The sequence below is a fragment of the Channa argus genome, chromosome 22 (genome assembly GCF_033026475.1).
Source record: "Channa argus isolate prfri chromosome 22, Channa argus male v1.0, whole genome shotgun sequence".
Classification (NCBI taxonomy): Eukaryota; Metazoa; Chordata; class Actinopteri; order Anabantiformes; family Channidae; genus Channa; species Channa argus.
In genome coordinates, this window is record NC_090218.1 from 7,176,964 (window position 1) to 7,192,967 (window position 16,004).

General features: G+C 39.7%; 1 protein-coding gene across 4 annotated transcripts; it reads right to left on the bottom strand.

The window, feature by feature from the left end:
• Positions 1-844: 844 nt before the first annotated feature.
• Positions 845-15,263, bottom strand: LOC137107780 (RING finger protein 145-like). Of its 4 annotated transcripts, XM_067491759.1 has the most exons (13): positions 15,077-15,263; positions 12,534-12,592; positions 12,129-12,380; positions 9,450-9,558; positions 8,649-8,740; positions 7,605-7,840; positions 7,325-7,500; positions 7,013-7,153; positions 6,735-6,917; positions 6,278-6,425; positions 5,951-6,073; positions 5,626-5,859; positions 845-5,083 (listed from the first exon to the last, which is right to left on the bottom strand). In XM_067491759.1, exons 3-13 carry the CDS (start codon positions 12,310-12,312, stop codon positions 4,451-4,453), a joined length of 2,259 nt encoding a protein of 752 aa, XP_067347860.1. In that variant the 5' UTR covers positions 12,313-12,380; positions 12,534-12,592; positions 15,077-15,263; the 3' UTR covers positions 845-4,450. The 4 variants fall into 4 exon arrangements, with proteins under 4 accessions (XP_067347860.1, XP_067347859.1, XP_067347861.1 ...); XM_067491758.1 differs by lacking the exon at positions 12,534-12,592 and having other exon boundaries at positions 15,077-15,262; XM_067491760.1 differs by lacking the exons at positions 12,534-12,592; positions 15,077-15,263 and adding an exon at positions 14,880-15,026.
• Between the last annotated feature and the right edge of the window lie 741 nt (positions 15,264-16,004).

Here is a 16,004-nt window from a genome sequence, read left to right on the forward strand (position 1 = left end):
TAATTTACTGTTTTTAAAAAAATGCTGCTGAACAAGATTTTAATGCTTTTTTAAAATGATAGTTTTTTTCTATTAATATGACCCATAATATCAGATGTATAAATTAGCCTTTACTCTACTCTCTTTTAAATGCCAGTCTACCACTAATAATAATATTACTGGTTACAAAAGTACTACAGTGCTTCAGTAATATGCGGTGTTGCTTAGGGTCGTTAAAACAAAAAACTGCACAGCGTCTAAAGCACGCAACTTTATCGCTTTCACTTTCCTTAGTGATTTTTTTTTATTACATACATTATATGCCTGAAGCATTGCTAACATGTTAAAAGTGCACTGAGCCTTTTAAAGTTGATTGGCTTCTTTCATAAACAATATTATATGCTTCAACTAAGTCAATTATAACCTGAGGGGGTTTGTGTAAACTTCATACCTACGTTTTATACATTTGCTTTAACATCTTATTTGGATCATTCTGAATGATGGATCATTCTGAATGCTCATCAACATATATCGTTTATGGTGCTAGAGATGTTGGTATAGTTGGTTAGAAGAACATACCACCTGATGTGGTGAAGGTGTAGCACAGACTGCTGTAATGCAGTTCGAGATCCCTTCACTAAATCACTTCTGATTACCAACATCAGTCAATCAGAATGCGGACGATACCAACTCACTCATCTATGGCATCTATGAACCCGAGGACCAGGACTGAGAACCACTGCTGTAATAAAAGGCAACATTCAAACCTGCAAAAAGAACATCCCATTGTGCCTCTTTCAGTTTTACAATTCATTTAATAAGAACAGAAATATATTATTGAACATCATTAGATAAAGGACAAATTACTGTGAATTCAAATATCAAAGTAAAAACCAATGAGGGCTCCCGAGTGGATGGTTCATTTTATTTCTGACATTCATGTTTTGGAAATAACCAAAGCAATGCCAAGCGTAAAGTCCCAAACCAAACATGGAGTAGTTTAACGGAATACAACTGGTATTCAGTCAGAGTCAGCTTTTTTTTTTTTTTAAAGCTGGTCCTAAACAGTTGTGAGGAATAAGGTAATCAGGAAAAAAAATACATATGAAACAAAATTCAAAGCCCTGAACATGACCAGAGCAGACTGCTGATGTAAATCTCAACACATCTGTCAGTCAGAGGCAAAAGTATTGGACAGTTGTGCTAACTATGCTGATAAAAATGTTTCCAGATAATAACTAGGGTCAGAACACTCCATGGCAGCTATAGATTCCATTACCATATTTGCTTACATTTTCAACAAAACAAACAATTGTGCAAAAGGACTGTGATAAACTGAGATGGAGAAATTTTGGGATTTCAGACGAGATTGATTGCAATATATTCAGTCAAATTCAAATGAAAAATGTATCAAAATATCTGTAAGATTTATATTTTAGCATAAGAAAATTAGGACAAAGTGGGCACCCCACCATGCTTTTACAGTGTATGGACTGACAAAAAGAAATCAGCATTTTACATTTTTACTCCCACGAAATCTGACAATGCATGAGGAGCAGCAGAGAAAGGTCGATGCATTTGTTTGGCACATTAGTTCACAGACAAATGTCCTAAACACTCCCTGATGCATTTTACAAATCAATCCCACAGTTCAAATCCCAGAGATGCACTGTGTAAACAATGCATCTAAAGATGATTCTAAATTAAATACATCCATAAGCTTTCTATAGCTGTCAAACTAAACAGGTTATATAGAAAACTCGAAAATGTTGAGTTTTAATTATCTCCCAGTTTAAAAAATAAATAAAAAAAAATCTCACAGTTCATAGACGAGATTGCATACACTGCAATATCTCCAACCTGGAGTATAAACTGAGCAAATACATGTGGAATCAACAGCTTACAGGCCAGTTCTGTAACATTTACTACTGCAAAGCAAGTTTACATACAGTTGCCAATAACTGAATTCCTTGTGACACATCTGACATTTTATTCTGCAAGTGATATTTCTACATGACCGCGGAAATACTTGAAAATGAAAATTAATCAAATGTGTATTAAACAGCTCAAATCTTTGTAATTGTAAGAACTGCCTTTTCTTAAAGAATGGAGCTGATAATAAAATGAGAATTCATTTGAGAACACAAACTCCTAATGTTTGCCTTTCAGAGGAACGAGTGCAAAATACATCAAACTCCACATTTCATCTGAAAAAGAACAAAAAAAAAAAAACAAGAAAAAGTTAAACAGCATTGGTCAGGTTTGATCCTACATTGTCTGTATTCATTCTCAGCCCTGTATCCAATGCTTTGCAATGTCAAGAATAAAGTCATTCATAGTAATAAGACCTTTAGTAATAGTGGTCATTAGGTAATACTGTTGAAGGTTAACTATTGTATCTCCTGTCTGGTCTGCGCCATGCTGATCCCACCCCTAACAGTACAGGGCACCGGAGTGATCACACCAGCTTGAGGGCGCGTCATACAGACTGGAAAAGCATCAAAACCGGCTGGTCTCACAGATCATAGGGCTTCATTTCTCAAAAGTTTCCATTTGTTTGTGGCCTTATAAGTAATAAAGAACTCTGAAGCATTGGGAAGCTTTGGAGAATCAAAGCCCTGATCATATTTGTATTTCAACACTCCTCAGGTTTAGTATAGATGCCATACAGAGCAACATTTATCTACATTACACACAAAGACTGGGCTGTGTCCTCGTACACAAACATATCAGAGGGTATTTGGTTGCTGACAGCCACAGGACAGTTTGGGAGCGTTGCTAATATAGATAGCATTAGTGCAAATGCAACTTAAAAAAAAATGGCAGAAAAGCATTTGTAGCAAGTTTAGAGCACACTTGGGGCAAACAAATGCTATGTAAAGTGTGACCGCATGCAAGCACTACATACAGGCGTGCTTGAAACTCAGCATTCTTAGGTTTTGTCTTTCAATAAAACACAGTCTGATTCCATTTGCTGAGCACAGGAACTGGCCGACTGTATGCATTTGTGTGTGCTTGCATGTATGAAGAAGAAGAAAAAAAAAAAGCTAACAGACAGCTCAATTTGCTGGTAACATTTCAAAGAGTGAAGTGACAGAGCAGCAAGAAGATCATGACAGGCTGGGGTAGAGGGGTGATTGGGTTGATGAGATTAAACTGTTGCTAGACTGGTGGCAAACTCAGCTCGCGTTAGATGATCAGCTGTGTAAAAGGGAGAGTATGGATGAGGTCTATAAATGAAGTAAAGCCTAAGACACCTTGCCAGTCCTTTGGGCAAGTTACACTCCACATTTTCACAATTCAAATACAATCTGTGGCCTCTGTTGTGTGTCGTCTTACTCCCAAGTCTTTCTCCCAATCCAATAAAGTAGTAATGTAAAAGTTACCTTAAAAATAACATCTCTGTAACAGTAATATAAAAGTTTGGCGATAAGGAGGACAGCTATTTTTGCTGGGACCAGCCAAACAAGTTTGATTCAAATACTGAAGCAGTAAAATAGAGATAGCTCAAGACGTGAAATGAATTAAGAGTCACTCTATATGAACTCATGATTTGCTCACACTGAAACACCTGACCGGACCACACCATATTCCTCTGCTTAGCACCAGGCTTCGAGCCATGTGATGGTCTCAGGAAACAACATTCAGTCTGTTAATGCTCAGTATTCACTAGCCCACATATGTCATCCAACAGTGAAAACCCAAACCCTTTTATCACAACTGATGAATAAAGTTGCAGACATTAAGAAATGTTAAGACTTTGTCATGGTTTAAAATGCAACCACCGGTTTTCAAGAGTCCATCAAGGATCTCCAAACCATTTCTTCATAAAATCATGGCACATACAGGAGAGAAAACCCAAACACTATCAAATGTACAGCAATGAAAGTGAAGCTGCACAAACAAAGGCAGGATGGGGAGCAGCAATCACATGAAATCTCTGGCATTGAAATGAGGAGGACATAAGCATGGTTGAGAAAGGTCACTGCGAGGCTCGTTGCAATGTAAAAATCTCTTTAACAGCCAAAAATGGGTGACGTGGGACATCCGTGTCATTCATGATTTCACATTTTGTCGACATGATGTACAGCTCCCAGTTATTTTGAGATGAGATTCCTGCTTTCCCATTTTGTGTTTAGAGACCCATCCCCTCAAACAGGGCAAGCCCACCCTGATGAAATCTTTGCTGGCATGAGTTGAACTCATCATGAGACACATTTAGTTTAACCGTTCCAAGAGAACTGCCTAAAAATGGCAACATGTTGTCAAGCTCAATCTGTATTTTTCTTGATGCCGAGTTACAAACAATTAGTTGGATTCTGTATTTTTTCTGTCAAAATGGATATGAACAAGTCTGAAGTTTAATCTGACAGTACACCCAACTGCTGGACATGTTGAGTATAGGCAGATGGGCTGTTTAGATTGAGTGTTTATATGCGCATGCATGTATGTCTTTGTGTTTTGATGGGACTCAGAGGCTGCATGGAAGAGGAGACTGTTCTTCAGATGGAGAAATGGCCTGTTCAGGCGGTGGTGCTGGACCAGCAGACAAGTCCTCGCCTTCTAGGGGAGAGGCTGCAGCAGGCTCACGTACAGCAGAGATCACCGTTGCCTGGAACAGGAGCTGTGGGGAAGAGTGGTGAGACATGGAGGGAGTGGAGGTATTTGAGAGAGACGGAGGAGAGGGGGGTTCGTCCACTGTATCGGACGACAAGAAGGAAGATGAAGAGGGGTAATCAGTCACCAGTGGAGAGGAGGAGGATGATGATGATTTTGATGAAGTCGTGGCAATGTTCTGTGAGGGCACACAGAAAGAGGAGGAAGAGGCTTCTCCTGATATGGTATGTTTATTGTTTTGCTGATGCTCTCCTCTTCCTTCCTCCTTCCCATCATCTCTCTTATTCTCTGTGGCTGTGCCTTCTTCCTGTCCTGCTGGGCTCTGGTTGGCTGCAGGAGGGTCTTGCTTGGGGACATTAGTGGCTGGTGATTGGCTTTTGAGTTGCGAGTGACACAGAGGACATGTCTCCTGCACATAAAGCCATTTCTTCAGACAGCCAGCATGGAAGAAATGACTGCATGGAGTAATCACAGCGTTGCTCATGTCCTGAAAAGAATGAGTAGCCAAACAGAACAATATCGTGATTACAGTGACCAAAATATGATGGTTATCAGTATCATCGTGGTATTCTTTAAATATGCTGAAATTATTGGTTGCCACATACTCAGTTTAACCCGTGTGTTGCATTTAAATACCACAGATACATTAGCAGAAATTAACCCAACAACTAAAACAGTACATAAAAAACCAACTAGTTCCAGGTTCAATTGTTTGTTTCCCCTCTCCTTATGCCCTAATTAACCTCTAAAATGTACTAGCATTGAGTTTTTTAGTCCTCAGTGTTGTGCACATTTCAAGAGGGAAGGTCACACCAATATGCCATTTCTGTACTGAGTGAATACAAAAGAAAATCCACAATTTTCCTAAAAGCTAAAAATCTTTTTGAAAAATTGTGACATACAGAAGTTTTTAACTGTGAAACTGGTAATGATTTCATCCCTAATATTAAACCAAATGCTTGGTGGGTGAGATTAATTGTAGTTCACATAGTCTTTAAATACACACAGACACACAAAACCAATTCATACCTGGTAGCAGATAGCGCAGATGTCATTGTACTGTTCCAGCTGTGTGTTGCTAGCTGTGGGGAGGCTTTTGATCTTGTTTACAGCATCTCTCCTAAGCAGGAAGCTCTGCCAGCCCAGCTGGGCTCTGAGCCAGACATTATAGTATGAGTGAACCAGGATGATGGTGCTGCCCATCACACTCCACTCCCCGAACACCGTCTCTGACACACCATAGCACACCACACACACCGCAACCTGGCAGAGAAAATCAGTGACAGTCATGAGATGGGCTGTTCTCAGTTGAGCTCTCAATATACTATACACTGTGTCTGCATGTAACACTTACCAGGAATTCCAGCAATCGATAAGTCCCATTGACACAGTAAATTACTTCATCCATGTTTTCTACTGGAGCCTTACGAAACTCCTCCACCATAAAGAGAACATAGATAAGCAGAGTCCCGAGAACCTTGGGGGCAGAAGGAAAGTGTTGTGGTGTAATGCAGTACAATAATTTAATTTCAACAATAGAATTGAATAGAAACTTGTCATCATTGAGCATCTTTCCACGTTACAATGAAATAGGTTCTCTGCATTAAACCCCAATACCGTCCAAATCCAAGAGGTGGGTGAACAAGTTATAGAATCTCTGTGTGCACGCCCTGTCTGTTACCTGTAGCGAGGTGAGGATGGAGGAGGATATGATGATTAGAAGCCAGAAGTCCATGTGGAAGAACTGACAGATCATATAGGCCATGTAGGCTGGAAAGATCAGCAGGAACAGACACAGAGATACCGCTCGGAAGTGCTTCCACAAACTCCTAAAGGGAACAGATACATAACAGGAAACACACACACCGAGTTAGGGTACTTTATGTGTACTGTCCAGATCTGAGGTACGTTTGCAGTGTGTATTGCTGAGCTGCTTGTTCGTTAGAACCACGAGCAGTACTGTTATTCTGTAGGTGTTTATTTTTTTTAAATCCTCTGCCATTGCCTTGCAAGAGTCAATATGAAGCCACTAAAAAGGCACTCAAATGTTCGCTCTGAAGGTGGAGATGAACTACAAGCTAACCATAGCATGTATACACGGTATGTTGTCTGTGTTGCAGATGTTGTAGTCATTTTACTTGTCTCTGGATGCTCCCAGGGCCAAGACAATGGGGTCTGCTATCTCCAACATGGACTGCAGGATGGAAGCTACAACAATAAACAGGATGATGGAGAGGAGGAAGGCTCGGTGGATGACCTGCAGCTCGATGAGGCCAGTCTGGACAGCGAGGATCAGCAGGGTGATGCCTTCTGTCATGCCCCTGCACAGACAGACAGAAAACAAGCACAGGCTTGATCATAAGAATCTCATACCAAAAGACACATAATTATTCCGCAGACATACAGGCTGACTTACCTGTGCATGGTGTTGTCATTCATGAAGGCTCTGTAGCCTTGCAGGTAGAACTTGCAGAGTGTGAGAACTCCCAGAGCAATAAAGGAAACTGTAAAAACCAGGCCCAGCAGGGAGTAGGGGGTACTACAACATTCTGCAATACTGAGAACATAGAGGAAGGACAGACAATGTGATTTTACAGCAGTGATTAAAATATGTGGCAAAATCCCTACAACCTTTCAGTATGGTTTTGACAGGTATGTACACCAGTTTCTATGTGTACATACCCACATACCCCCCCAATGGTCTAATCAAACTGTGCTGTAGGCTCACCTAGTAAGAAACAGGAAAAGAAGTCTCTCCCTTGAGGTAGGTTTGTCTCTGGTACTGAAGTAGGAATAGATCTGCAGAGCAAACAGCAGCAGCCAGAAACACATGAAGAGGACTGGAAGGACGAGCTGGTTCCAGAGAGACATACCCAATGCTAGTAGCCCGTACACTTCCACCACCTGAAGGGGGGACAGGGGGGACCATTAATATAATTTATCAGGAAGCATTCCCGGACCACTATAGCTCAGTTCAAAATCATTAGAACATATAAATAGTAAATTACCTGAGCCAGCTCCCTGTATGCAGTCTTAGCTAGATTATACGGTACCAGTAAGTTAGAAGCCAGGAAGTAAATAACTTCCAGGCCTGTAAAGATCATTGAAAACTTATTGATGAAGACAATGGTCTCCAGTGGGACGAGACACAGTCTGGCCACCAGAGGGAGAAGGTGAGCAGAGAAAAGCCAAATCCTCTTGGTCTGCATTACACAGGAACATAGGGTACACACCACCAGCTGGCCTGAAACAATTTGCACATACACACAAAGACAAACATAGATGGGCACATGTGAATATGTATAAATGCACCCACACAGTAATCTATGTGATCACTTTGTAATTATTCAATAACTAAGAGACCACATTGAAAAATCCCTTCTGTAAAGGTGATCTCTCCCAAAATGATGACAATGAGGTTGCGTCTGTATTTAGAAACTTTAATCTCCACTGTTCTGCAGTGGTCCATCTTTGTCACTGCAACAGTGTTATTTTCGCTTTCTCAGGCTTTCGCTGTGCAGTGAAATCAGCACTAAGTACGCTCTATTTATAGCACAAGAGACTCCGAAAGTCCTCTCTAACAAGATGAAACCAAGTCCTATAGACGGCAGCATTTTGCTTTTCAAAAATAGACAACATTAATAGGAGAACCAGTCAATCTTTACAAGGATTTATACTAACGACAGCATTAAAAGGGATGTTGTTTAAAGGAATCTTTGCAATACTGCTATTCAAGACCTGTTGATATTTTTCAATCACCATATCAACAAAGACTGAAATTCAAGAATATATATGTAGCCCCTCTGAATTCTACAGTGCTATACAGAAAATCCACATAAATAATCTTCCACACTTTTAGACTCTGGAAACACATGGCTATCAATCAAAAAGACCAATCACAATACAAACTGTAACAGACACTGTAACTTTTGAAATCATAAAAGGAGGTATTTAAGTCCATCGTCCCTATAATGTGTGGGTGTGTATCCATCTATACTGTGTGAAGTTTGTAACTTCAGTGTGTTTTTAAGTGATAATGTGTAATATCATACCTATGAGTGCAGTGGTGAATCTGTTCATTGAAAGAGGTTCCAGGTAGACAGGTCCTTCATAGCCAGAGTCCAGCTCACTGCGGACATAATCCCTGTCAAAAGAAAGGTCAAAACGCTCAATTCAGAGGGAAATCTAATGCAATTTATTACAAGGATTGTATAACTTGATCCCAAAATAAACTTCACATGCCCTGATACAAGGGGAACTCTCAGTAGCAGTACATTGGGGGTAAATTTATTACAATGACCACAGTACAATGACACGAAAATGAAAGCTAGGGTTCCCTGGCAAATCTAAACATAACCAGTCTGCATGACAAAACCATTACACCCAATATAACCATACAAATACAGTCACTGGCTGGCAAATCTAGGCACCATAATAAACACTTTGACAACAATACACTCACTAGACACTAAAAGAATATACTAGCATTGTATCACATCAACTGCTTGATATGCTAGTATATAAGAAATGCATCAATATAGAATTTCAGGCAGAAATAACTGATTAACTGTTGCAGAGCTGTAACAAAAAAAAATGTAAACTGGGACCAAAAAAAAAAAAAAAAATTTTCCTTCCCCACCTAACTGTAAGCATGTACCGTTAGTAGGAGGAGGAGCGGCTGGTTGGTCTCAGTCTCAATTGACAAAGATTACAAATGTATCGAACACATTTTTAGAGATAGCAAATCAGAGTAAACTGTTAGCATTGGTTTTTAGTCTATTCACAACAATACATTATTGGCAAGCTCCATATGAACCTGGCTGTATTTTTTGGTTGTTGTTGGTTATGTATACCTTGAGACTTGGTGACCGGCAAACAGCAGCAAGGCCGTGAGGACATACAGGTAGAGTTTAACCAGGTGCTGACGAGGCAGAGTCAGGAGGACCAAGCTCAGAATGTAACCTGTAAGACAGTCACACATGCAGACCCACTCAACTGAAATCGGACAATCAGAAACAAAATTGCTTTGTAAAACTGTATTTTCACTTTACTTTAGACTGTTAACAGTGCATTCATACATAAATGAAAGCTGGCTTTGCAGGCCAGCTCCACCTAATGAGACTGACTACAGTGGAAAGTCAAGAAGGGCTCAGCTTCATGGAAAAATCCTCTGATATTTGAATGAAGTTAACAGCCAGACACAGACACACATACAGAGATGTCACTTATGTAATTGCTCAGTCAAACAGTCACTGTTGTCAACAAGCTTATTATTCAACAGTGATCACCGTAAACCAAAGAAACTTTCCAGTGCATAGCAACAGTCACTATACTTTGCTTCTCTTCCCTCCTGTTCTCTCTCAAAGCACTGGTCAGCACATACCAACCCTATTCGCTCATTAGCCAACTGCAGCCAAGCCTGACAGTACAGGCGCACAAACACAGAAGGCAAAAGAGCGCACACAGTGTTTGTCTGTTTTCATTTAGCTAGCTCCAATCACAGCCTGACCACCGGACACCGCAGTATCAACTTCACTACAGGCCAGTACTTTGGTGTCACTGAAAGTACACCAGACTGCAACTTGTGCTACACAGACCTTTTTATACATGTCCATGAAATTCTTCTACCGTTCCTAAGTGCTCTCCTTGCATCCTGTTCCGGAGGTCATAAAAAAATAATAGGGATAGATTTGTATTGCTAAAAGCAATAATGAGTTTTCATTTAAAAAACATTGTTTTAAATCTATGAGGCCAACAAATTGAAACTTTAGTCCATGCCAGGTGGCAACACTGGAGGCCTTACTAAGCTGCATTGTGAGAAACCTTACGTTTACTTTTAATGAATTACAACACAGCTTGGCTCTGTGATAATAACTTGGTGATCAATAATGTTAATCCATTACAATGACATTAATTACTGACACATCGGAACGTAATACTTATTGGAAGTGAAAGTCAAGAGATGGAGTGGTGCAACATATTGATGCATGACAAATAGGAAGTAATATGGCTATGGTGAGAGCATTGAGTCCACTGATGAGCGAGCGAAAAAACAAAAACTGGACCACAAGCCTCTAAAGTATGAGTATTATGCATACAAACAATATGGTGCTCTGCAAGCTCTGCAAATTGTTTCATTTGCTTTGCGTTTTAAATTGCTAGATTTAGATTGCACCACATTCCTTTTAAATTGAATGGAACGGGGGGGATAATGTTCTGCGGTACATAGTCTGTCATACGTTTCGCTTTTAAGAGAAAGATGAAAGACTTTTTAGTAATTGGTTATATTCATTGAAAAAAAAAAAAAAAAAAAAAAGGGCTTAATAGGAAAATAACCTATAGACTAAAAAAAAAAGTTAAAAAAAATTGACAGATTATTGAATACAAAATAATAGGTCAAGAGACTAATACAGTGACTGTGGTTCTACAAGAAAACCTCACAAACTTGTTTTAACCCTAGGGAGGCCTGGATTAAAAAAACCAAAAAAAAAAAAAAACGGTGTAGATAAAAATCGCATTTCCGTAAAACACTGCACGTATGAAGAACTGTATTCTCAGTTCACTCAGTAGTGTTGTCATGTGTTCGTGGGTTTGTTCTTTTTCTTAAGATAAGAGATAAACCTTTATTCGTCCCACAGTAGGGACATTTATAGGGGAAACACTCAAGTACATGAAACCAAACTGTTCACACATCTTAAACAAAGCTATACACAACTATATTGGTGGCTTTTCTTTATACTCTTCCTACCTACAATTTAGCCTGGAATTTTATGATTTGGTTGTTTGTTTAGTTTTTGCATTATGTTCCCTGGTTTTACTTGTTAGCGTGATTTCACTGCACACGAGGTCTTTTAAATGACGTTAAGATATACTGACATTAATAATAATGTCAGCAAATAAAGTAGTTAAAATCAGCTCAACCTTTACAAACAGTGATCTCTTAGCCTTACTTTTCCTTGAGTAAAAATTTGTAAACAGTACCTGTAGTGGAAAATTTTTTGGGGCCACACAGTGCATTACACCTTGCTGTGTGTGGGACTGTGTAGCTGCAGACTGTTCAGAGTGGCCATACTGACCCTCGTCTTTCAAAACATAATTTAGACCACCAGAGTCAATGTTGTGTCCGATTGATATATTCTCTAAATCAAAAAAAGTGGAAATGACTTAAAAGTCAGGCAAGCTCAGATCAGAGACACAAGTAGGAATGTTACAAGTGATATTTCACAGCACTGGGGTAATGTTTGCATCACAATTATGACTGCTTGGGGTCTGCCAGCTTGACCGTCAGCTGGTTATGTCGAACAATGATGAATTTTTGCAAAACGTCAGCTTTGAGTAAACGATCTGTCACAATGTCAAAGAAATCTCTCAGAAGACTACAGAAATCACCACAAATAGCAGCCTCATGGCTCACAATCTATATCCACATGTGAGCATTTTACACTAAAGGGTGGTAAAATCTTGACTGACATAGCTAATAAAAGCAGAACAGCAGCTTTGTACTGGCATTTATTTGTGTGCGAGACACTGACCTACGTAGTGCAGGTAGAGTGCCAGGTATTTGTACTGGAACAGGGGATTGTTGGAGAGGCTAGAGCGCTGGATCTTTTGGAAGAAGGAGCTGACATCCCAGCGGTACAGGACATCCAGCAGCATGATGCTGGGAACACGCAGACCAACATTGAGGACTGCCTCTACACGGTCCTTCACTGCCATGGCCTCAGCTTGATCTCTGATCCGCAGGCAGAACTGACCACCAAGATGGGATGTTAACAGAGGGTGCACTGCAGGAAAAGAGAGAGTACACAGAAAAAGATGGGAATTTATTAAAATGCTAGGAAGATGTGATGCTACTGTAGATGACAAGCATGACATTAAATAAATGCCTCTTCCCCATGAAGCAAGGAAAAAACAATAAAATAAAATCAGTAAATCACCTTTATCATGCAGGAAGAAGCAGATTCCAATTTAAAGTGTCTACTTGCTGACGGTCAGCCTTTAAAAAGCAAGTGAATTGATGGATGTTAGCCCAATATGAGCAATTCAAAGTCTATAGATTGTTTTACCTGGTTTGGAGGTGGGAAAAAAATACATTATAAACAGACATCCATAAAATTACTGCCCAAAAATGGGCTATAGAAGATGATTAAGTATTGATAAACTTTTAATGAGATGCATAAATACTAAGTATGTTTTTTTATGTGAGTTTATTGCTCACACTTACACCCTTAAGTGTATTAAGTGCAAATAACCGAGGAACACTTGAGCAGCAAACACAATTGTAGGAAAACAGCCAGTGTGGATTTGAATTCCATCCCCTAAAATACCAGAGAGATGTTCTACTTCATAAATGGGAGATTAATTACAGGCTGGTTAACACAAGACGTGGCTAAGTGAAGAATTATTTAACCTACAACCAGGGATGAAGCGACTCACAAAAAAAAAAAAAAAGGATAGATCACGATTGGTTTCAGTAAACCAGATGGAGGGTATTGCCAATGTCTATATGCTTTTCATTTATATGGCAAAAAGGTTAAAAATGGTTTGCCTGAAAAAGAACATAAGGACCACACACACTTCTTCATTGTAAAGCAATTCTCGTCAAATCATATAAGAATTATTCTAATTAGTTCAAACAAAAATGCAATTCTTTTTTTTTAAATGGCCACATAACTGACTTAAGCACATCAGCACAAAAGGGAAACAGTCACAGTTTAAAAAAAAAAAAAAACATCGTTAACAACTTGATGTCATGACTTTTTAGTTTATTATTCCTCTACTTTGGGTAGAGAAGGACTTTCTGCTTTGGTTTCACTGGAATGAAAATGTTCCTTAATGGCTGTCTTGTGGCTGCAGCTGAACTGCATCAAAATGTATTTGCATAAAGTTCAGCTTTCTTCAACTTCCCCTTTTAAGCAGCTGGGCTCCTGTTGCATCTGAAGTGCACAGTGGGTGGTACTCAGCAGCACAGCTGGTTTTCCATTAACAGTGAACAGAGAGCTGCAGCTACACCAAACTTTGGCAACCGTATGTGTAAACTGCCTGGTTAGACTTGTGGCAGGTACTTAATCACATTGATTGAAAATCCAATAATGCCAGGAAGCTGTCCAAGTCACTGATTTGTGACATTGTTCGGTCACAATGGCCTAACACAATCAGACATTAAAACTATTATATACTATTTGTATGGCTGAAAAAAAAAGTAAAAAAAAAGTCATCATTGCCTTAAGTATAATGTCATATCAAACTATAACACTGCATCTGCATGAAAAACAATAACCCAGCCCGTCCAAAATGATGAAATGATGGTTGATGATTGAACTTAAAGCAAAGTTAATATGTCTAATATAACCAATTTCACTCTTAAAAAGACCATAAACCCTCACGGTGATCCAACAGTTACCCACCAAAGCAATCAAAAGATATTGGTTCTCTTATGTTAGCTAATCCTGCTGCAACAGGTCACGGTTTACAAACGTGCAGGAAGCAACATGTGGCTCGAATCCTGGGACGAAACACTGACACCAAATAACAGACATCTAAGACTTTTGGAATTTTTTTTTGTTTTTTGTTTTTTACAGTTAAGAGGCTGCAAACGTTTTCAAGCCCTATTTGGGATGCCCAAAACTAGTATTAAAGTTTCCAACAGCAGAGTTTACGTGCTGCAGCCCAGGGCAGGAGCCTGATACTTATATAACTGCGAAATCATCACGAGCATCAGTGGCCAGAGTGAGATCACTTCGCAAAATCCGAGATTATATAAAACAGTCGTCTATCACAGCGTTTTAATCCGTCGTATTCCGCCACATATCAGCCACAGCGTATATTGTGTACCACTTTAGTAATCTAAACTGAAGTAACATTACTGCTACATTTACCTCCCTAAACAAAGTACAGGCACTGTAAACATTACGGATGAGTGAGTACTGCATCGATTGTGGTACACCATGAACTCTAGTAACCCATCAGACTCGGCGGAAGAATCTTATAGCTACCTAGAAAAAAAGACTGCAACACTTTGATAACGAAACTGGTTCCTCCGATTCAATTACAGCTCTGACATGGCAAATAGCGTTAAACACCTTTGTTTTCTCCAAGCGTGATACGTCCGGTTGGAAATACACCTATGCCGGTGTACGTGTGAAAAAAAAAACCGATGAGCTGCATCGAGCAGGCAGCAGGCACAGTGCCAATAATTCAAGCTAACTTAGCCGACTAGCATCGCTTTCAGTTTGCGACTCTTGAAAACGCTGAGCACAAACTAAGGGGTTATTAAAACATACCTTATGCATTAGCTAATTCCAAACTCCGATTTCCGATACAACCCACAAACATTCACATTAAAGCAGATCTAGCCGTTGTAAGATTCATGTTAGCACAAACGCCGCCCCTAGCCACAAAGTCCAACTGCAGCCTCGCTAGCAGTCAAACTATGGCGTCCAGCCAGGACTATTAAGCTATAAAAAAAGAGACAACTTACATTTGAAGGACGATGATCGCAACGTGTACAGTGATTTATAGGGTGCTTTTCAGGTCGGAGAGCGACCATTTTAACTTGGCACCTCCTGAGTTAACGGCCCTTAAGACGAAACGCCTCACACTCAAAGGATGCGGCCCACCCGCTCATCTCACCTAGCAGCCATTATCCTAACTACCAGGGAGGATGCAATGAGCATGCGCAATTTGGTTTGTTCCAGTAAATGTTTGGGACCCATCAACTTAGACTTTGCTGCATGGTGAAAGAAGTTTGATTAATTCTGAACAAGTTTAATGCTGTTCAGAATTAAGCTGTAGTACAGTGCAATTCTGGTATAACACTACATTATTTCCCTCTGAAAACGTACTAGAAGCTAAAAGTGCCATAACATTTTTTTTGTCCTTTATAACAAAGAAATCCTCAAGTACAGTAAGCTATACCATGGCTCCAGAACTTTATTTAAGTAGAGTGTCTAAGTATACTAAATACTTAAGTACTTTGTTGCTTTCGATCTTAGCTTCTTGGTGTATTTTTAATCACGAAAAATAAAATACAAATTTAAAAACTTGACTTAGATTTTGCTTGCCTTGTACCTCACTTGTAAATCGCTTTGGATAAAAGCGTCTGCTAAATGACTAAATGTAAATGTAAAAAACTAAGACACCTTATCTCTAATTACAACCAGAAACCAGCAACTACTTTGACAAACATGTGGGCTAACTCATTTAAATAATGTATTGGGCAAATCTATAAAACTTCTGCTGGTGCCCGGATGTGAGTATTTAATCCCGCAGTTGATGGTTCGATCCCCGGCTCCTCCTGTCGTCAGCCGAAGTGTCCTTTAGCAAGACACCGAACCCCAACTTAGTCGGTGAGTGCCAGCATAAATAGCAGCGCCCCCCTGACGGAGTGGGGGAGTATTTCTTCCTCA